This window comes from Globicephala melas, chromosome 7, assembly GCF_963455315.2.
Source record: "Globicephala melas chromosome 7, mGloMel1.2, whole genome shotgun sequence".
In the NCBI taxonomy this organism is placed as follows: Eukaryota; Metazoa; Chordata; class Mammalia; order Artiodactyla; family Delphinidae; genus Globicephala; species Globicephala melas.
The window spans coordinates 69,471,532-69,495,715 of NC_083320.1; the positions used below are offsets into that span (position 1 = coordinate 69,471,532).

Genomic DNA, 24,184 nt, shown 5'->3' on the forward strand with positions numbered 1-24,184 from the left:
CTTGTTCTCAAATCTTAGGAACATAGAAACCATTTAAAGGATCATTTAACTGTCTTATAATCTATAATACATTGCCAATAGCTTGCCTAGTTACTTTAATTCAAAGCAAATTCGAAAAGTGTATTTATTTTTTCTTCCTTTTAGGGGGACAATATGCTATTTAAAAAGGAAAAATTGTGAACTACTAAATTCTACATTTATTTTCTGGTTTATACTAACTGTACCTTTAACACACACACACACACACACACACACACACACACACACACACACACAAAACAAGTACTGAGATTTGGAAGAGAAAACTAAATCCAAATCCTGTTCTCTTATTTTGAGTCTCACATATGGTTTCACTTACAAAAACGAAAAACTGCTTGTTGACAAACTCATTTCTACTAATTATTCTTCAACACGTTCTAAGTTTCAGCAGTGTTATAAGTTGGTAAAAATTAAGTTTGATAAAATAAGAAATTAAAGTTGGCATTAGTGTCCTGCCCCTTAGTTATATATAAGCTAAATATGTAATTCTGGCACTAAAACGATTCTTAACCAATTGCTAGTTAATTGCTTGTGAATATTTTAAACCTCGCCTAGGAATTCCTTTATAATGACAGATTTTGAGATACTGCTAAAAATATATATAAACATAGAAACCTAAGTGTTCTAGCTTGCTATAAAACACTTGAATTAGGCATTATTCACAATAGCCAAGATATGGAAATAACCTAGATGTCTGTCAATGGATGAATGGATTAAGAAAATGCAGTATAAATATATAACAGAATATCATTCCCTTAAAAAGGAAGGAAATCCTGCCATTGCAACAACATGGATGAATCTGGAGGACATTATGCTGACTGATATAAGCCAGACACAGAAAGACAAACACTATATGATTTAACTTACATGTGGAATCTAAAAATGTCAAACTCAGAAGCAGAGAGTAGAATGATGGTTACTAATGGCTGGGGACAGGGGAAACATGGGGAAATATTGGCCGAAGGGTACAAACTTTCACTTATGCAGGATAAATTATGAAGATCTAATGTATAACATGGTGACTATGGTTAATAGTATTGCATTAAATAATTGAAATTTGCTGAGAGAGTAGATCTTAATTGTTTTCACCAAAAAAAAAAAAAAAGGTAACTATTTGAGGTGATGGATATGTTAATTAGCTTGATTACGGTAATCATTCACATCATATACATATACCGAAACATCATATTGTATACCTTAAATATACAAAATTTTTATTTGTCAATTATACCTCAATAAAGCTGGAAAACAAAATCAACCAAAACAAGATATTTACATTAAATAGTAAATTTGTGATTTGAGACTATTTTTCAAAACGATCATTAAATATTTATTGAACACTTAATATGCATACAGCTGTTTGGGAGAATCAAAGAAAGCTGAAGTTCTTTGCCCTTGCTGAGTTAGCAAGGTATAAATTACAATTAATGAGATATGTAACAATTCAATTAAAAATCATCACATGAATAATATACAAAGTAGATATTACATGACTATTTTTACAAAACTAGTTATAATATCCATTAGCACAGTGCTTTATTAATACAATGTTTTTGATGATACTAATGGTTATGCTGAGGAAAGAAATCCCAGAATAACAATTAAGACAAAACAATTTTATGGCCCTCATTGACTTAAAAATTGTAAGACTTTTTCATTACGTAGCATTCCCTTTGGTGATAAATGCTATTTCTGGTCAAGATTAGCAATTACCTATTGCAAAAACTGCTTTTAACTAATGAAAAATAATATGAAAATTTCTGCCAGAATGTTAACTCCTAGTACAGAACTTCAAGAAAAAAACCACAGTGCTAGATTTGCTTTGATTGCAAAATATTTTTCACTGTACTCTGCTTGACCCTAAAACTTCTAATATTTAAAATTAACTCATGGCTAGCTAGATCAATTGTGCTAAGAGTCTCTTTGAAAGTTATGATTCAGGGTTTGCTACTACATGGAATGAATATTATTATTTAATATTAAATTATTCAAGACTATAAAACACAGAGTAAATTATCATGTTAAATAATTTAGAGATGAGATTATTGGGTTACTGTATTGTAGGGGACACCAAGATGAGGGACAAAAGCAAGGGACTCAAGACATAATATCTTTATAGTTTACAAAAGGGAAATATAAATGGAAGATGCACTGCTGAATGGACCAACCACAATCCCATGTCTAAATTCTGAATAACTGTAGCATTCTTTCTTGTTCAGCTCATCATTTCTTTTACTGATCGATTTAAATGGCTCTCTGAAAGGAAACAGTTTGGTAATGTTATTTTTTCTAAGAAAAATAGGACAGAATAAATGTTAACCATAACAGAAGAAAACAACAAAAGTAAGTGAAGGCTTATTTTAGAGCAAATGACTAGCATAAGAGGAAAAGTAGTAAAATATAGGTCAAGATAGAATTTTAAACAGAAGGTAAGTAATTTGATTTTGATTCTGAAAGAAAATATTTAATGAGGAAAATTGATAAAATAGGCAATAGGTCAAGTGGTCTTACAAGAATCATGTTTAGAGTTTTATAACATTTGTACAACAAAAAAGATTTCTGTGTGTCACTAACTGGCTCACTTACTAAATGATATGTTTTTCATAAAATGAACTAGAATTTATATAGTTTTATGCCCATGGTTATAATGGGATTTGAGCTTATATGGGTAGATAAAGTGGCAGAAGCTTTGGATTGTAATGTTTGTAACTGGGAAGAATAGAGAAGAAACTAGAATGACTCAGATTTTAATACTTATTAAAACCAGAACACTTTCGATTTTTCCAATTATGAGATTTGATTGACCAGAAGTAAAGGATGCAAATGTAGATGGAAAAGGAGGTGCACAAATATTGCAAGAGATTAAGAAGAACTGAGAAATTCAGCTATGAGGGGGGAAAAAGATACCACAAAAAAAGAGGAAAGCCAAAAATATTTTTAAAGGTATAAGATTTAACTTTGATAGGTGAAAAATATGTTGCATTCTATTTCTTGAATGGAGGATAAAGAGAAAATGGAAGTAAGAAAATCTTCCTGAGGGAGGTGCCAGAATTTTATTAAGAAAAGTGACTTTTGTTTTTCCAAAAAGTTCAATATATACACTAAAATATTAACAAACATCCCCTCCCCCTTAACATATTCTGAACAGCTGGAGCAGTATTACAGAGTAAAGTAAAAGCATTCTGGGTTCTTTACACAGAAGGCTGACTTAGTTCTGCCATACGGTTTCATTTAGGTCAACACTACTCTTATTTAATGTGCTTTCAGTTAATCTAGTCACATTATGCCATATATGTGTGCTTTCAGAGTAACTCAGGCCTAATAACTACTGGAAAAACTTAATAATGAAAGAAAACCCCAGTAAACTTATGCATACTTGAAATGAATGAAATCAAAACCATCACTTTTATAATAGTATTTGTTTAAAACACTTAACTTAGTGGCAATAATTCATTCAAAAAGTCAATAAAAGCCCTTATAGTAATAAGATTCAAGGTATGACCTATTTTTCTTTTTTAAAAATTAATTAATTAATTTATGGCTGTGTTGGGTCTTTGTTGCTGCATGCGGGCTTTCTCTAGTTGCGGCGAGTGGGTTGTGGTGTGCGGGCTTTTCATTGCAGTGGCTTCTCTTGTTGTAGAGCATGGACTCTATGCGCACGGGCTCAGTAGTTGTGGCTTGTGAGCTCTAGAGCGCAGGCTCAGTAGTTGTAGCACATGGGCTTAGTTGTTCCGTGGAATGTGGGATCTTCCCGGACCAGTGCTCAAACCCATGTCCCCTGCATTGGCAGGCGAATTCTTAACCACTGTGCCACCAGGGAAGTCCATGACTTATTTTTCAATGTTTCACTTACCGACACAGTTAGGTTCTCCCAAATTATGTCAGAGGCAGAAATATTGGACTCCCTCCATTCCTTCAAAGTATCATTGCTAGGATTATGTGGTTCCACACAGTTACACCTGCAAAGGCAAAACAGTGTCTTTTGTGAAGTATCTTTTTGTCACCATACTTAAAACAAATTTGTGATGGGTCCTTCTTCCCCAGTCACAGCCTTCCTCCATCTGAGAGATAAGTAGGTAGGTCATCCTAAACTCCAAAACACACTATTTTCAGACAGAGGATAGATATATTGTTAGGACATTAGATCACTTCTAATGTTTCCTGGAATGAGAGGTCATTCCCTCTCTGTCCCCATCAGAGGAAATTTTTTAAAGTGTAGGTTAGAACACAGGGCTTTTGAGGCCTTTTAAACCAAGATGCTTTCTAGACCTTACAACAACCATTTGCCTCTAAATTATAAGTCAAGTGGGAAAAAATTATAAATATTCAAATGTATTATTATAATTACTTATTTTTATTAATACTGTATAACTATATCAATTAAAATTGGAGTTTATAATTCATATTTTAGAGATCATTTAGAATTTTGCAATGTAATTTAAAATTAAAGCTAGGTTGAAGCAAGAACCCTAGGTATCTCAGGATATACTTTCTTTGTGATGAGTGATAGTTCTATTAAAAATCAAACAATCAGTATGCAAAAGATTTTTGAGTAGCTACTACATATAAAGTAACATGATGAACGCTGGGTGGGGTAAGAGCAGAGAGAATAGGAAAAAGCTGGGCAAAAGCTGGGCAAAGTGGTACTGTTATGTAATAAAAAACAGCTTTTGATCTCATGTTCTTTATAACTTTGTAAGTAAATGAGAAGACAAAAGCAAAGATTATCAATAAGTTAATTGTCTTAGATGTTAACTTCAATTTACAAATTGTTTGAAAAATTCATTCATAAGTCTATTATTTGCTCTTCAGAGAGCATTTTCTTATAGAAGCATTTTATAAAAATAGTGGTTGGGCTCTCAGATTAAGCCACATATATACTACATAACTTGTATATTAGCTGGATTGCTGTTTTAGTGATATTAATTGAACTGTAGAACCCAACTGCCATTATTTCTGTAGGCAAATATATTACAGTCTCTACTTGATAAATTTCTCTGCCTAAGCAACAGTATCTCTTCTTTATTTTTTTTTTTTTTCGGTACACGGGCCTCTCACTGTTGTGGCCTCTCTCGTTGCAGAGCACAGGCTCCGGACGCGCAGACTCAGTGGCCATGGCTCACGGGCCCAGCCACTCCACGGCATGTGGGATTTTCCCAGACCAGGGCACGAACCCATGTCCCCTGCATCGGCAGGCAGACTCTTAACCACTGCGACACCAGGGAAGCCCTCTCTTCTGTCTTTTACATCAGGAATTTTAGTCTGTTCTTTTTTTTTTTACCACCATTCATTAATTTTTCAAAGTGTACTGAGTGTCTATTATTACAAGAAACTCTCCTTGACTTGGGCAATACAGACAGGTATGTTCCTGCTCTCACTAAGAGATGTTAGAGTATTCTCCACCTGGGCTCACATGGGGCTGGGCCTCTAAAAAAACAGAGGATTCCAATGAGAAAGTTGTTGATGAGGACTTTAAGGGAATGAGACATGGAAGTATTAGCTACTATGAGCAGCTACAGTGACCACCATGGTATCAGAGGGAGGAAACATAGCAAAAAGGAAACAGTCCCCTGAGATGCAGTAATAGTCATTCATTAATGCAATTTATTCAAATCTATAGGTTCTCAAGTCCCAGATTAGTTGTACATAATCCCAGAACACAGGATTATGTGTCAGAAAGGCCTTTGTCCTTTACTGGCTGTGTGGCCAGGGGCAAATTATTTAAGCACTCTAAATCTTGGTTTCCTCATAAGTAAAATGCAGACTGAAATGCTTACCTTGTAGAGCTATTATGAAGAATAAGTAACATGATATATATTAAGTGCCTGGTATACATTTATGCAGTTTTGAAATTGTAGCTGCCATCATCATCATGGTTCTCATCATTATTTTCTGGTTCATTTTTCAGTTTTTCATAAGATGTAATAAAACTGTTAACTTTCAATTAATGTAATACAAAAAAAAAAACTCTCTAACATGCTGATACTCTTTATTTTGCTTCCAGTGCTTTAAAGAGAATTAAATTCTGACCAGCATTAAAACAGTTTTGCTACTATCACTGAGAATCTATCAAAAGAAAGAAAATTCCTGTTTAATTTTGACTCTAGGTCATTAGATCACTAGGCAAATATGGTAAAGATAATATATGAAGAGAGAGAGAATAATTTCATTTAAAAATATCTTAAATTATTAAAAATAACACGAAAACCATTAAATCACTGAATATTTTCTAAAATTAAAAATCAGGTTTGGCTTCTAGCTTAAGAAAGAGGACTGAACACACATGTTTATTTTCTCATTACCTAGAATTCATTAACCAAAGAAATAATATAAAAAGAAACATGAGGAGAAATATCAACAAAAGAGAGATGTAAACAAATGGAATATGAAAAGCATATGAAAGCAGGATGTTTGTAAAAGCAGAACAGAAGAGTAATACTAACAATAATAGTACTTTTATGTTTAATCCTTAAAATAGGTAGTATTAATCACATGAAAATATCAAGGCACGAGTGATGTGGCCAAGGTTACACAGCTAGAAACATCAGAGCCAGAATTTAAACCTAGGCAGTCTGCTCCTAATGACTAACTTAAAAAAATAGAAATATTTACATAGAAACATGAATATATATACATATTTATATATACATATAAAATTTATAAATTTATATGGATATAGATATATCCTTCCAACTGCAGTAAAGGAAGGACCTGGCCTGCCAAGTAGAATCCCAAAAAGGGTCTGAACTAAGAGAAGATGTTGGGATGAAGGAAAGAGTGTTTTCCAACCTGAGAAAGCAGTGAAAGAACTCTCAGAATGACAAATGTATGGTAGAGCCCAAGAGTGAACAAGGGAAGAAGTGAAATCACAAGATGGCTGAATGGAAAGTCCCAGTGCTCCTTCCCCCATAAAAACTTCAATTTAACAACAATATATGGACCAAAATACTGTAACGAGAATTCCAGAATCCAGTTAAGATGTTGCAGTACCTGAGTGCAAAGCTGTGAACAGCCACATTCAAATGGGTAAGAAGAGCAATTTCACTTTAACTGCATCAGCCCCTCCTCTAAGCTGGCACAGCTCAGCAGTGGTAGAGAATACCCTGGCTTACACTTTTTACACTGGGGGTGAAGAGAAAATAGAGGCTGTATCTGACATTCCAGCTCTTCAGAGGGCTACTGAGGGACTGGTATCTGTCTTGTCATAAAATGTCAGAAAATGGCAACTGTCTCACCTAACCTGGGATGCTGATGGGGACTCATCATATGGTAGATATCTGGAGGCCTCTGAGAACAAGAGATAGCAGAGAATCTTGCTACTGTAAGTTCTATGGTTTTACAGTAGCAAGATTCTCTGCTATCCCTTGTTCTCAGAGGGAGCAAAAGATTATGAGCCCCTGGAAAAAGAAACCAGCAATACTAATTGAGAAATTGCACACACGAGGCTCAGAGAATTTGCATCCCCTTCCCTCCAAGAAAGGGTTAGAGAGGCCCCCAGAATCTCTAGTCAAGCTGATTAATAAGAGTCTTCTGCACAAAGAGCAAGTTCCTAAAGGCTATGAAAGGTGGCTGTTATTTCAAATGTGCCAATCCTAAAACAAAGTTATGGGACACATGAAGAAACAGGGCAACATGGTCCATACAAAGGAATAAAATAAATCAGAAACTTATCTTAAAGAAATAGAGGTATAAAAATTACCTGACAGAATTAAAATAATCATTATAATGATACTCTATGAGATCAAGAAAATGATGCATAAACAAAATGAAAATATCAACAAAAAGATAGAAAATATTTAAAAAGAACAAAATAGAAATTTTGGAGCTAAAGAATACAATAATTGAACTAAAAAATTCAGTAGAGGAGTTCAACATCAGACTCAATTAAGCAGAAGAAAGAATCAGTGAACTTGAGGACGGGTCACTTGAAATTATTCAGTCAGAAGAACAAAATGAAAAAAGAACGAAAAAGAGTGAAGAAAGCCTGAGGAACACATGGGATATCATAAGCAAATCAATATATGCATCATGGGAGCCCCAGAAGAAGAAGAAAGAGAATAAGGGACAGAAAGCTTATTTAAAGAAATAGTGCCCCAAAACTTCCCAAAAATGGGGAAGGAAATGACATCCATATTTAAGAAACCCAATGAATTCCAACCATTGTGAATCCAAAAAAATCCATACTAAGACACATTATAATCAAACTGTTAAAAGTCAAATAGAGAGAAAATTTCAACAGCAGAAAGAGAAAAGCTAACCACCATGTGCAAGAGAAGTTCCATAATACTACCAGTGGATTTTTCAGTCTGAACTCTACAGACCAGAAGGCAGTGGTATGACATATTCAAAGCGCTAAAAGGGAAAACTTCCAACCAAGAATACTATATCTGGTAAAAAATGGGGGACTTCAAAAATGAAGGAGAAATAAAACCTTCCCAGGTTTCAAAAATAAAGCTGAAGGAGTTCATCACCACTGTATCTGCCTTATAAGAAATGCTAAAGGGAATCCTTCAAGTTCAAACAAAAGGACGCTGAACAGCAACACAAAAACATATGAAAGTATAAAGCTTGCTAATAAAGGTAAGTATATAGACAAATACAAAATACTGTAATGGTGGTACATAAATCACTTTTAATTCTGGTATAGAAGTTGAAGGACAAAAGTATTTTTAGACACTATTACTATAAAAATATGTTAATGGATACACAATATGAAAGGATGTAATTTTTGACATCAATAACATAAAAAGTGTAACAAGGGGGGAGTAAAAGTGAAGAGTATTTGTATGCAATTGAAGTTAATTTTATCAACTTAAAATAGATTGTTGTAAATATAAGATGTTTTATGTAAGCCCTATGGTAACCAAAAAGAAAATACCTTTTTGTGTAGAACATCCACAAAAGAAAATAAGAAAGGAATCAAAACATATCACTACTAAAAAAAAAAAAAATCAACAAAACACAAAGGAAGTAAAAAAGAGAGGAAAGGGGGCAGGTGACAAAAATGTTACAAGACAGAAAACAACTAATAAAATGGCAATAGTAAGTTCTTCTCTATAAATAAGTACTTAAATGTAAGTGGATTTTACTCCCCAATCAAAAGACATAGAATGACTAAATGGATAAAAAAAAGATCTAACTATATGCTGTCTGGAAGAGACTTTTGATTTAGGAACACACATAGAGTGAAAGTTAAAGTATAAAAAACAATATTATATGCAAATGGTAACCAAAAGAGAGCAGGTGTCCGGGTGGGTCATAATCATATCAGACAAATAGACTTTAAGTCAAAAACTGTCAAAAGAGACAAGGAAGGACATTATATAAGGCTAAAAGAGTCAATTAACCAGGAAGATACAACAATTAAAAAGATATACGCACCTAACAGCAGAGCACCCAAATATATGAAGGAAACATTGACAGAAGTGAAGAGAAAGATAGATAGTAACACAATTATATTAGGATATTTCAATACCTCACTTTAAATAATGGATAGATCCAAATAGAAGATGAATAAGGAAACAGAGGACTTGAACAACAGTATAGACCAAATGAACCTAATAGCATATACAGAACATTTCACCCCCCAGCAGCAGAATACACAGAGTTCTCAAACACACACAAAACACTCTCCACAAGAGATCATATGTTAGGTCACAAAACTAGTCTCAACAGATGTAAGAAGACTGAAATCATACTAAGTATACTTTCCAACCACAGTGCAATGAAACTAGAAATCAATAACAGAAGGAAAACAAAAAAATTCACAAATGCATGGAAATTAAGCAACATATCCTTGAACAACCAATGGACCAAAGAAGATATCAAAAGAGACATTAGAAAATATCTTAAGACAAATGAAAACAAAAACAACATACTAAAACTTATAGGATGCAGCAAAAGCAGTACTAAGAGGGAAGTTTATAGCAATAACTGCCTACATTAAAAAGATGAAAATTCTCAAATAAACAATCTAACTTTAAAGCACAAAGAACTAGAAGAAAAACAAAGGCCAAAGTTAGCAGAAGGAAGGAAATAATAATCATCAGAGCATAAATAAGTGAAATAGAGACTAGAAAAACAACAGTAGAGATCAATAAAACTGAGTTGGTTTTTTAAAAAAACGAACAAATTGACAAACTTTTAGCTAAACTAAGAAAAAAATAAAGACTCAAAATTATAAATGAAAGAGGAGATGTTACAACTAATGTCACAGAGATTAAAAGGATTATAAGAGATTACTATGAGTAATTCCAAGCGAACAAATTGCATAGCCTGGAAGAAATGGATAAATTCCTAGAAACATGCAATTTATCAAGAATGAATCATGAAGAAATAGAAATTCTGAACAGACCTATAGCTAGTAAGGAGTTTGAATCAGTAATCAAAAACTTCCCAACAAAGAAAAGCCCATGACCAGATGGTTTCACTGGCGAATTCTACCACACATTTAAAGAACTGATGCCAATCCTTCTAAAACTCTTCCAAAAAACTGAAGAGGAGGGAACACTTCCAAACTCATTTTATGAAGCCAGAATTACCCTGATACCAAAACCAGAAAAAGACATCAAAAGAAAACTAAAAAACAATATTCTTAATGAATATAGATTCAAAAATCCTCAACAAAATAATTACAAACTAAATTCAACAATACATTGAAAGGATCATACATCATAACCAAGTAGGATTTATCCGTGGAACACAGGAATGGTTCAACAAACAAATATCAATCATTGTGATACATGACATTAATGGAACAAAGGATACAATCACATGATCAACTCAATAGATGCACAAAAAGCATTTGACAAATTCAACATCCTTTCATGATAAAAACACTCATCACACTAGGAATAGAAGGGAATTATCTCAACATAGTAAAAGTCATATATGACAAGCCCACAGCTAACATCAGAATCACTGGGGAAAAACCAGAAGCTTTTCCTCTAAGATAAAGAACAAGACAAGGATTCTCACTCCTGCCATTTCAATTCAAAATATTACTGGAAGTCCTACTACAGAAATTAGGTAAGAAAAAACAGCATCCAAATTGGAAAGGAAGAAGTAAAATTATCTCTGCTTACAGATAACATAATCTAATACAAAGAAAACTCTAAAAATTCCATATATAAAAAAATTGTTAGAAGTAATAAATGAATTCAACAAAGTTGCAGGATAAAAATCAACATTAAAGGGGCTTCCCTGGTGGCACAGCGGTTGAGAGTCCGCCTGCTAATGCAGGGGACACAGGTTCATGCCCCGGTCCAGGAAGATCCCATGTGTCGCGGAGTGTCTGGGCCCGTGAGCCATGGCCGCTGAGCCTGTGTGTCCGGAGCCTGTGCTCTGCAATGGGAGAGGCCACAACAGTGAGAGGCCCGTGTACCGCAAAAAAAAAAAAAAATCAACATTAAAAAACTCAGTTGAGCTTCTATAAACAACAATGTGCAATCTAAAAAAGAAATTAAGGAAACAACCCCATTTAGAATAGCATCAATAAGAATAAAATACTTAGAAATAAACTTAACCAAAGATGTGAAAGACTTTTACACTTAAAACTATAAAACATTGCTGAAAGAAATTAGAGGACACAAATAAATGGAAAGATATAAATGTGTTCATGAATTGGAAGACTTAATATTGTTAAAAACACCCATATTACCTGAAGTGATCTACAAATTCAGTGCAATCGCTACCAAAATTCCAATGACATTTTTTATAGAAATAGAAAAAATAATCCTAAAATTCATATGGAACCATGAAGGATCCTGAATAGTCAAAACAATCTTGAGAAAAAAAGAATGAAGCTGGAAGCCTCACACTTCCTAATTTCAAAATATATTACAAAGCTAGAGTAATAAAAACAGTATGGTACTAGAACAAAGACAGATATATAGACCAATAGAACAGAATAGAGAGCCCAGAAATAAACTCTCACCTATGCAGTCAAAAGACCTTCAACAAGAATGGCAAAGCTGCACAATGGGGAAATGCTGAAGTCTCTTCAACAAATCATGCTGGGAAAATCAGATATCCACAAGTAAAAGAATAAAATTGAACCCTTATCTGACACCATTCACAGAAATCAATTCAAAATAAATAAAAGACTTAAACATTAGACCTAAATTTGTAAAATTTCTAGAAGAAAATGGGGAAAGCTTTATTACATTGGTCTTAGCAATGATTTCTTGGATATGACACCAAAACACAGGTAATAAATGCAAAAATAGACAGTGGGACTACATTAAACTAAAAAGCTTCTACATAGCCAAGGAAACAATAAGCAGAATGAAAAGGCAACCTGTGGAATGGGAGGAAATACATGCAAACTGTATCTGATAAGGCATTAATATCCAAAATATATAAGGAGTTGCTACAACTCAATAGCAATAAAACAAATCACTCAATTTAAAAATGGACAAAGAAAAATAAAAAATATAAATAAATTAAAAATGGACAAATGACCTAAATAGACATTTCTCCGAAGAAGATCTACAAATGGTCAATAAGTATATGAAAAGATTTTTGACATCACTAATCATCAGGGAAATGCAAATTGAAACTACAATGAAGTATCATCTCACACCTGTTAGGATGACCAATATGAATGAAACAAAACAAAACAACAGAAAATAAGAAGCATTGGTGAGAATGTGGAGAAACTGGAACCCTTGTGCACGGTTGTTAGAAATGTAAAATGATGCAGCCACTATGGAAAACACTCTATAGGTTCCACCAAAAAATAAAATAGAGCTACTACATGACCCAGCAATCCCATTTCTGGATCCAAAGAGAACTGGATCTTGAAGAGATATTGCATTCCCACGTTCATTTCAGTATTGTTCACAATGAGCCAAGAAGTGGAAACAATCTAAATGTCCATCAACAGATGAATGGATTTTAAAAAGTATAATACACGCATACAATGGAATATTATGCAGTCATTTAAAAAAAAGAAGGAAATTCTGTCATATGCTACAACATGGACGAACATTAAGGATATTGTGCAAAGTGAACTAGAAGGACAAATACTGCATGATTCCACTTATATGAGGTATCTAAAATAGTAAAACTTATAGAAACAGAAAGTAGAATTGTAGTTTCCAGGGACGGGAAGAGAGAAATGGGGAGTTGCTGTTCAATGGGTAAAGAGTTTTAGTTATGCACTATGAAAAAGTTCTGGAGATCTGCTGTGCAACATCTGCTGTACTCTACACTTAAACTTTTAATAAAGAGTTAACAGGATAGAATTATTGAATTCTTGGGGAAGCTAGAGGACGTTCAAGCACAGAAGCCCAGAGCAAAAGAAGGCAGTCAGCAATTCCAGGAAAAATAAAAGGCTTTACAAGAAAGACATGTTCCAAAGAGGAAGAAAACTGAAATATATAATGATTTTGAGCAGCTCATGAAATGTTGAAAAAGAAAATTCATTTTACCATGATGTTAAGAACACTGTTGGGTTTTTATTCTTCACTATATATATTTTTAGTTATTTTCTTAGTGGTTGCTGTACAGCTTACCACATACATTCAGTTATTAGGCTCCATTAATTGCTCGCTGATTGTGCTATTGTTTTTGACAGAAACCTGGGGCATAAAATGCTCTGGTGGTATGATGCAATTAAACTCTAGCTCCTTTGCAGTTGAGGTCATTGTTTGAGGTTCTTCTGGCCCCAAGAGGACTCTCCTTAGTTGTCTCTTTTCCTGGTTCTCTCTGGTATAGTAGCTGGCCTATTGTTTAGCCTGTGTCTCTCATAAAGCTACCTACCTCCTCTTAATTGCTTTTCACCAGAACTTCCATTATTTTTTTAATTTAGTTTAATTTTTATTTTATACGGGAGTATAGTTGATTTACAATGTTGTGTTAGTTTCAGGTGTACAGCAAAGTGATTTAGTTTTTATATATATATATATATATATATATATATATATATATATATATATATATCCCTTCTTTTTCAGATTCTTTTCCCATATAGGTTATTACAGAATACTGGATTGAGTAGAGTTCCCTGTGCTATACAATAGGTCCTTGTTGATTATTTTATATACAGTAGTGTGTATATGTTAATTCCAAACTGCTAATTTATCCCTCCTCCCCACCTTTCCCTTTGGTAACCATAAGTTTGTTTTCTTTCTTTTCTTTGTTCTTCTTTTTTTTTAAATGTAGTTTCCTATTAAAGGAACTTCAGGTGTGAGGTAGGTCAGGGAGATTTTTAATTAATTAATTAATTTGTTGCATTGGGTCTTAGTTGTGGCAGGTGGGCTCCTTAGTTGCAGCTCACGGATTCCTTAGTTGCGGCTCGCTGACTTCTTAGTTGCAGCACATGGGCTCCTTAGTTGTGGATCACCAGCTCCTTAGTTGCTGCATGCGAACTCCTAGGTGCGGCATGCATGTGGGATCTAGTTCCTGGACCAGGGATCAAACCCAGGCCCCCTGCACTGGGAGCACAGAGTCTTAACCACTGCACCACCAGGGAAGTTCCCATAAGTATGTTTTCGAAGTCTGTGAGTCTGTTTCTGTTTTGTAAATACGTTCATTGTACCATTTTTTTTTAGATTCCACATATAAGTGCTATCTGCTCTTAAAACAATTTCCAGAGACTTTCTATTATTGCTTTCTAGAATGATTTTCACCAGTAAAGTTGTTTCACCAGTGAGAGGGTCCTTAGAGTTCCTTATGCTACCATTCTGGAAGAATGTTGTTTTCTGAATGCCATAGGAGTCATGATACTAGAGCCATAGAGAAAAAAATGTAACCTATGCACACTACTTGACTCTAGAGTGAGAAATATTTAAATAGCTATAACTATGTAAAGGTTTTTAAAATGTGGTTTTAAAAAAGTTTTTTAGAATCAACCTTTAGGCAAATTGTTTAACACTTAACTATGGTTAGAGAATAAAAGATATGTTAACAACCACTACAATAGAATCAGGGGTAGGGAGATAGAAGGAAGAACAGAGAATTGAAAGGAAAGGTAGAATTATTTATCTCTTCTTAAAGTATAAAAAATTAATAAACGGAAACCTCATGTAAATAGAGTTGGGAGACCAGATGGGGGAGCCACATGCCCCAAGACAATAGCAGAGCTCAGTAGGAAGAAGACAGACTTCCTCCTCTTTCCTGTCAAGAGCTCATCCTGGGAGAGGCTGTCACAATTCAGCCAATGAAAAGCCATGGACTGTTTGCTTACTATGGCCCTCCCAACTCCTTTTCCGCCTCTAGAAGAGTTCTTCTCTCCATTTTTGCAGGGGGCTTGCACGTTGTTATGCTTGCTGATCCCAAATTGAAATTCTTTGCAGATCCTGAATAATAACCCCCCTTGTTTTGTTTTGTTTTGCTAGAGAAATAACCTGCAGTCTATTTGTTTTAGGTCAACAATTTGATGGCCCTTATGAGGATCCCCAGAAAACCCCCAACAACTCTGAGGCTGGTGAGCAAACAGGTGTGGTACCAACATTGAGCCCTTGTTGCTCACTGCTTTTTTCATCAACCCTGGATTTTGAGGGTTAGTCTTTCTCCTGGATTTGAGCTTCCATCCACTTTGCATTTTGAAGCTCTCCAGGTTTTATTCAGGATCTATTTTAAGGTTTCTTCCTTTCTGGTTAAGGCCTTGCTCTGTATGTGAGTATTCATTTGGCACTTTGGTATGATTTTGAAATCAGACTGTTCCAGCTGGAACTGGCTAGCCTTCGGCCCATTCCTTTTGGAACAGGAGCTGTTCCTCCTGGAACTGGCTAGCTTTTGGCCCATTTCTTCAGGAACAGGGGGATGTTTCATTGGAACTGTGCCAGTTCAGCCTTTGGCCCAATTCCATTTCGAATAGGGGCTGTTCTATTGGAACTGTGCTGAGCAGCTTTGGGCCTGGCTCCTCTGGGACTAGACTGTTCCTTTAGAACTGGCTGGTATTAGGCCTGCAGGTTATTTGGGCTGTTTAAGCTATTACAGCTATTTGAGCTTCTTGAAAATTATTCTCTTACTCTAGAGAAACCCTCCGAGAAATGGGATCCCAGTTATCTAAATATTTTGAGGGTCCCCCTCTTACAGGGACCCTGGCCAATTTTTGTTTGAAAACCACGATTCTTCCTCAGGCACATTTCTAACTAAATGGATTGACCCAATCAAAGGCAATTTACAGTATCAATGGTGATTATGAGGAACTTTTTATATCTCCAAACTTAACTTTTCTTAAAGCTGAATTGGACAACCATAGCTCTAAAATTTCCAAAACTGAATGGAATGCATATTTCAATTGGTAATTTGAGGGTTCCAAATGTTATCAAGAGCCTAAAACCGCCTCTCTGCAAAATAGGACTTTAAGTTTTACTGAGGCAAACAAAGAAAGAAAGATAAAATGGCTTCCTAAGCCTCATGCTCTTCTTCTTTGGCTTCTTTATCTCAGGCTTTGCCTCTGGTGCTACCTTCCTCCTTTCCTTCTATGCCATATACAGCTCCTCTATACCCTCAGTTCCACCATACTAATTCTCTCACTGAAGTTCCCTTTTTCTCTGAAACTCGCCACTCCCTTTCCCTCTGAACTTGTCCCTTAAAATTAAGCCTTTCGAGGATCCAGAGGCTAAACCCTTAATTTCTTATACTCCCTGGATTAAAGGTGAACTGCCAGCCATAGTCAAAGATTTTCCCGGAGTAAATGAAGATTCTCACAGATTTGCTGAGGAATTTAATATAGTCAGTCAAATTTATCAACTGGGTTTCTCTGACATATCAGCTAGTTCATATACTTGTCAGTGAAGGCCAGGTTCAGCATTGGATGAAAAATGCTAATTCGGAAAATCTTAAAAGATCTCTAGAATTACAACCAGAGACCCACCTACTAACTTATTATATGATCAGGCTCAGGAAATTGCTAGGTGTCTTCATAGGGCAATTTCTAGGGCTTTTCCAAAGCCTATTGATTAGAACAAAATTCAGACTTATACACAAAATTCTGATGAATCTGTTCATTACTATTACAATCGACTTCAGATTATTTTTTAAGAAAATTCTGGTCTTCCTTCAGATGTTGTTTCACCAAGGTAGCTTTTAACTCTATGTTTTTTAGTGGGTTGAACCTGGATCAGCCCACTAAATAGGATGCAATGGGAAATTGTGTTCACTCTAGATTTAGTTAATCTGGCAAACCAGCTCTCTCACACTCTAGAGGAGTCACCTAAAAGGGAGACCACTAAAATTCTTAATCTTCAACTCCAGCAAAGTAAGCCCCCTAAATGAAACCAAAACCCTCCTAGTTTCTGCTATTACTACAAAGAGCCAGAACATCAGAAAGGAGATCGGTACAAATGTACCTTCAGCCCTCTAACCAATGTCCTCTCAATTCTCAATGCCATGGCTCCAAAGAACTACAGGGGCTCTTCGCAATCTTCTTCTTAACTGGCTTAGAGAAACATTTCTCCAGATTGAGGATGAAATTCTTCCAGTCCTAACTGACAACAGAGCCACACTCTTGGTGCTCAGCCCCACTACAACAAAGTGGCCCCTGCCTCGATGTACTAAAACAGTCCAAATAGTGGGGATCTCTAATGAACCTCAAGAGGTTCCTGTCTCTAAACCTATTCCCTTTTGTTTAGGCCCTTTGAGAGATACACACCCTTTTCTCCTTAGTTCTTCTACCTCTAAGCATTTGTTAGGCTGAGACTTCTTAGAGAAGTATCATGCCAGAATTTCTTTCTCCCGAAAGGAGTAAATAATTCTAGGACTTCACAGTAGTCATTAAAGCAGCCAACCACGTGGATTAAATGACCCTTTGACATCTTTTATTTGCTTTGTCTCTGATGGTACTAGAGTTGAATTCAGGAAACACTGATCATTTTTCTCTGTTGAATCAGCTACCACCCTCCTCATGGAGAAAACCTCCAGCTAATATTGGCAAAATTCACAGCACAACTTTCATCAAGATTCAAACACATCCTTCAAAACTTCTTCCTGGAATTAATCAATAGCCTATAAGTAAAGAAGTCCTTCAAGTTATAAAGCCCATAATAAAAGCTTACAAGGCTCAAGGCTGCATTATCCCTTGTATTAGGTCCTATGATACTCCTATTTTGGGGGGTGGGGGTTGAGAGTTTATTCCTTAAGTAATAACCAAGCTTAATTTATTCACAAAAGAAAAAAGAGTTGAGGCAAGGGGAAAGACAAGTTTTACACAAAATTACAACAATAACTCCCTTTGGTAAAATGGGTGGAGGTTTGGGCTTCCCTGGTGGCGCAGTGGTTGAGAGTCCGCCTGCCGATGCAGGGGACACGGGTTCGTGCCTCAGTCCGGGAAGATCCCACATGCCACGGAGCGGCTGGGCCCGTGAGCCATGGCTGCTGAGCCTGTGCGTCCGGAGCCTGTGCTCCGCAAAAAAAAGGGTGGAGGTTTGTCTAGGATGTCAAAGCAATAAACAATATTGTTATCCCTTGACAACCTGCCATTTCTAACCCTCATATGATGCTAACATCCATTCCCATTGGAAATAAATTCTTTACTCTAATTGATTTATGTGGTACATTCTTTGGTATTCCAGTTGAAGCTAGCCAATACTTCTTTGCCTTTACTTGGGAAGAAAAACAATTCACCTGGACAGTAATGCCTCAGGGTTTTACTGAGAGTCCTTTTTATTTCTCACAAATTCTGAAGGCTGATCTGGTTGACATAAAGTTCCCTGGGGGTTCTGCTTTGTTGTAATATATGGATAACTTGCTTCTTTGCTCTCTGTCTCAAGCCTCCTCACAGGAAGACAGTATCCATTTGCTAAAGCTTTTAGCCTTAAAGGGACATTAGGTTGCCAAGGAAAATTGCAGTTTTCCCAAGCCCAGGTTTGATATTTGGGGCATCTGATATCAGAACAAGGGTTACACTTAAATTTAGATAGGCTTCATGGTGTCCTAAATTTCCCCAAACCCAAAACTAAGCACCAACTGCAAGGTTTTCTCCGGCTAGCTTGTTACTGCTGAAATTGGATTCCAATTTCTCTCTTATGGCCAAACCTCTGTATTTTTTGATAAATAACAACCCTGACCCAATTTTATGGGAAGAATAAGATGATACAATATTCTAGTACTTAAAGGAGAGTTTGATAAACCCACCTGCCCTTGGGCATCCCTATGCTCAGATTCCCTTTTCCTTTGTGTATGTGAAAGGGAAGGGAATGACTTTAGGGTTCTCATCTAAAAACAGGTCAATGGGACCACCATTGACCCCTTGGGTACTTTAGCTAGTAACTGGATCCTGTGGCAAGAGGACAACCCCCCCTTGCCTTAGAGCCATTACTAACACCACTCTTTTGGTTAAGGCCACTGAGAAAAATGTTGTGGGATCCCCTTTAACAGTTTTTGTACCTCATCCAGTAGAAGTCCTCCTGACATCTCAATCCACTCAACATTTCTCAGTTGGCTACCTCATCTCCTATGAAGTCCTTCTGTTAACTCCTCCTCTTTTATGTTCTAATAAGCTTAACCCTGCTACTCTTTTCTCCTCTTTCTTTGATGAAGTCTTTCAAAACTGCTTAATGCTGGTGAATCACCTCCCGACTCCTCGTGATGATCTGCAGGAAATTCATTTTGGTAATGCTGACCTCTCATGGTTCACTGATGGTTCTTATTTTAAAGGTAAAAATGGCAAATATTGTGCTGGCTATGCTGCTGCAACTGCCTTTGATAGTGTTGAGGGAGTATCTTTTCCTCTGGCTACTTTAGTCCAAAAGGCTGAATTATACACTCTTACATAGGCTTGTACTTTAACCAAGAGCAAAACTGCCAATATTTATACACATGGTAGATATGCTTTCAGAGTAGCTCATGATTTTTTAATATTATGGAACAATATGGCTTCCTTACTTCCAGTGGAAATAAAGTTTAAAATGGCCCCTATGTTCAGGGATTATTGGATGCATTACTTTTATCTGACACTTTAGCTATTATCAATATTCTGGGTCATTCTAGACTTGACTCTCTGAAAGCTAAGGAAAATTACCTTGCTTACATTTTCACAAGGAATGCTGCCCTTAAAGGAACCAACAGCAGCCAACCCTTTTCACGGTCCAAAGGGATATTTCTCCAAATGATAACTTAGAAAAACTGGCTAGAGAAGCCCAACAATTGACCTCAGAAAAGGAAAAACAAGATTAGAAATTCAAGAATTGTTGGTTTGATAAAAAGAGAAAGTTCTGGTTTGGACCAAATAACAACCTAGCCCTACTGGAGACTCTAAAATTCCCACTCCTCACCACTGTACATGCATTAAATCTTTGGTCTACTGACAAAATGATAGCTTTCGTGAATCAATATTGGTAGGGAAACACTAACAAAGCCACAAAAAGTGCCTACTTTACTTGTCCTGCTTGTCTGAAATACAACCCAGGGAAGCCTGCTTTTACTGCTCCTGGACATTTTAAACTGCCTAATGGACCATTCGAGGTCTGGCAAATGGCGTCACACAATTTCCTCTGTCTCAATGGATATAAGTATGTTTTAGTCATAGTCTGCATACTTTCACACTGAACTGAAGCTTTCCCTTGCAGACGAGCTACTGCCTCTCTGTGACTAAAGTTCTTTTGGAAAAGATTATGCCCAGTAAGAGAACTCTTGAACTTCATAGCCATCCCATTTCACTAGTCAGGTACTTCAACAAGTCTGTGCTGTTTGGCTGGCTTTACAACACTGTTCTTATCACCCTCAATCCTCTGGTTTAGCTGAATGCATGAATGGCATTATTAAGACTCAGTTGGCAAAACTTGTAGAATCTCTCCAAATACCTTGGCCAAAAGCATTGCTGTTGGTCTTTTAAAATCTCAGATCCACCTCTTTGGGAATTCATAAACTCTCACTCTTTGAGATAGTCACTGGATGCCCAATGCATGTGGCTCCTAACTCTTTTGACCTACAGCTGATAAAAGGAGAGATATTCCAATACTGCAAAGGCCTAATTACTTCTATTAAAAATAAAAAAGTATTTTCGTAGAGCAATCTTTTCAGAGTGCACTCTCAAGAGACAAAGACCTTGAGCATCACACCTTGCAATCTGAAGATTTTGTCTATTGGAAAAGACACATTCAGAAGGACTCTCTTCAACCTTGCTGGAAAGGTTGAACACCTATCAGGTGTTGCTAACTGACCCTTGTGCCACCAAACTCCAGGGAATAGACTCGAGTTCACGTGACACACCTAAAGAAAGCACCAAATCCTAATTGGACTTGCACATTATCTGTTGACCTCAAAGTAAAGATTTCCCAGAATTGAAGCAGATGACATCTGATGAGACATCTTTTCCCAGATATCTAAACCAGGCCTATTGGATGTCTGTCACCAAATCTTTGATGATGACATGTGCTTCAGATGATCTCCAGTGTCTGTGATCTTGATAACATGGACTTTAGATAAAAAGTGTCTGAGAGTTCTTCCTCCTACATCTCCTTGTTACTCAAATGTGACCTCAGTAGGTTTCAAATTTGTGCACTTTCCTTCCAACGTGGGACACTATACTCAGGTAAGGTCCTTCCTTGAAAGGAGGACCAAAAGCCTTCCAAAAAGCCACCGAAACCAGAAAACCTGACTCTTGACCAGCAGTGCTTTCAGAGAAAGATCTTGATGAAAAGGGGAAAATGTAAAAAAATGATAAACAGAAACTTCAACTAAATAGAGTCAGGAGGGGAAGTTCTCATGCCCTATGACAATAGCAGAGCCCAATAGGGAGAAGAAAGACTTCTCCTTTCCTGGCAAGAACTCATCCAATGAGATTGTCACAACTCAGCCAATAGAAAACGATGGACTATTTGGTTACTACGGCCCTCCCAATTTCCTTTTCCCCTCTATAAAAGAGTTCCCTCATTTTTGCAGGGGGCTTGCACGTGGCTTGCCATGGTTGCAGATCCCAAATTGCAATTCTTTACTGACCTTGAATAAACCCATTTTTGCTAGAGAAATAACTGGCAGTCTATTTGTTTTAGGTCAACACAAAGTAGAAAGTAAAGAGAATTATCTACAACTCGTGGAACAAGAAATAGAGGCTTATATGCGTTACTTGTGGTTATTTGTTTATTTATGTACAAAGGTTACTGGAATGATGAGACTTAGGATATGATATAATTATTTTGGAAGGAGAGACAGCAAGAAGAAAGGTTGGAGGTGGGAGTAGAAAGTGAGCTAAATCTATATTCATAAGAACAAAAGTAAATCAGTCACATTTAATATTGGTAAACCAACAAATAGTAACATAAGCATATTATTTAGAGATATTTAGGTACGACCAAAAATAAAAACAAATCTAGGATAAAAGCACTTTCAGTGAGCTGGTGCTTTAATTATAATCTTTCTTTACTATTTGCATTTTTCAGGATGTTTATGGATTATTTTGATAACAATAAAATGTATTTGAAAAAATAATTGGTTCCCCTTGTGGCAGCTCTAAATTTACTTTCTTATTTCGATGTGTAAAAATTATCTTGAAGTCCCTCCTGTATCTAGTTTTGTCTTTTAATTTTCTCTCTTTAAAAAATTCAAAAGTTTGCAATCATGGGGAAGCCATTCCAGTATTTCTCTGAAACATATCATACCCTGCTTGATTAGAATTATATGCTCAAGTTATTTGGATCGTTTTCAACTTATGTCATCATCTAATGTTCAAAAAGTGATCATCTTTAGCAGTATCTGTCCCTGGTAGCTTTTAAAACAGGTTATTCCTCAACGTCATTTTCACTGTAATTCAAAACTTACTGCTTCTGTGATAAAGAAACATGTTAAACTTGCTTTTTGGTCATTAACTTAATGTACCCATCTTGTCTAGATTCTGAGATAGCCATAATTTTTTCCACTTCAGTTTGTAAAAACTGCCTCATTTCTTTTTCCATGTAGAATAAGCATCGTAGAAATACTAAAAACATGAATTGCTTAAAAATTATGATACAAATTTAATTACTTGTGGATATTGAATACAGGATACTTTTGTGGTGGTCTATGTATCAGATAATTTGTGTACCACTTCAAATCCTATCAGCCATACCTCTTCTTCTAGCCTCTGTTGCAGTGATCAGTTCTTCAGAGACTTCAACTGTTCACTTTCAGGTGCAACCCCTTGAAGCCTTTCTTCAGGCTGCATCATGTATCTTTCTTCCTGCTCTTATACTGCTGCCATCCTTAACAATGGGTGATAGAGGTTGCTGGATATATGCTTCCCCTTTTCATCCCCAGGGCAAACATTTGTGAGTTGCATTTCATAAGCTTTCTTAGAGATCCTATCAAATCAAGCATCAGTCACCTATACTTTTGACCAACTAGGTAACACGGTTTCTTACTGGCTTTATCTCCTTCCCTATATCACTGTCTTAGTCTATTCAGGCTGCCATAATAAAATGCCATAGACTGGGTGGTTTAAACAATAGAAATTTATTTTCTCACAGATCTGGAGGCTGCAAGTCCCAGACCAGGGTGCCAGCATGGTTGAGTTCTTCTGAAGACCCTCTTCTGGCTTGCAGATGGCCACCCTCTCCCTGTGTCCTTACATGGCAGAGAGAGATGAGAGAGCTCCTCCCCTCCTTACAAGGACACAATCGATCAGATTTGGGCCCTACTCTTATGACCTCATTTAACCTTGATTACCTCCTGAGACACTATCTCCAAATACAGTCAAAATGGAAGTTAGGGCTTTAAAATACGAATTTCGAAGGGACACAATTCAGTCCATAGCAATCAGTCCCTCACTGTTCTTTACTCCTGCTCCTTAAGATCAATTACCTTCAAGGAAGCCTCTGACTTAGGCTGTGCTTTCAGGGGAACCGAGGATACAGTATGTTTTGTTCTATATGTGTGATAACAGAAAAAAGGATTCACTGAAAGCTTAGTCATAAGGCATTATTCACGATGCTTAATTAATTCAATAAAAAGTTAACGAGTGTCACGCAAGACACCAGGCTAAGTGTAGTATTAAATAAGAGACATGATCCTAGTGGCTTTCTTTAAACGCAGAAGAGAAATACTACACAGTCAATTACATAATTATATAAATACATTTGTGAAATATACCATAAAGAAGTCTAGGTCACTAATGTAAATAAAAGGGGAGCCACACCTTGAGTCTGGGTGCCTAAAGAAAACAAGGTTTAAGCTGAGATCTAAAAGATGAACGAAATTTAGTAAGAAATGATGATGTGGG

The 24,184-nt window shown here is 36.2% G+C and overlaps 1 protein-coding gene across 9 annotated transcripts in view; it reads right to left on the minus strand.

The window, feature by feature from the left end:
- SLC4A10 (solute carrier family 4 member 10) overlaps positions 1-24,184 on the minus strand; it is a 312,417-nt gene that overhangs the window by 38,646 nt on the left and 249,587 nt on the right. For all 9 annotated transcript variants that reach the window (XM_030852613.2, XM_030852628.2, XM_060302361.1 and 6 more), the window contains one exon: positions 3,893-3,998. In XM_030852613.2, the coding sequence (XP_030708473.1) occupies positions 3,893-3,998 (106 nt within the window). The remainder of the gene's footprint in view (positions 1-3,892; positions 3,999-24,184) is intronic.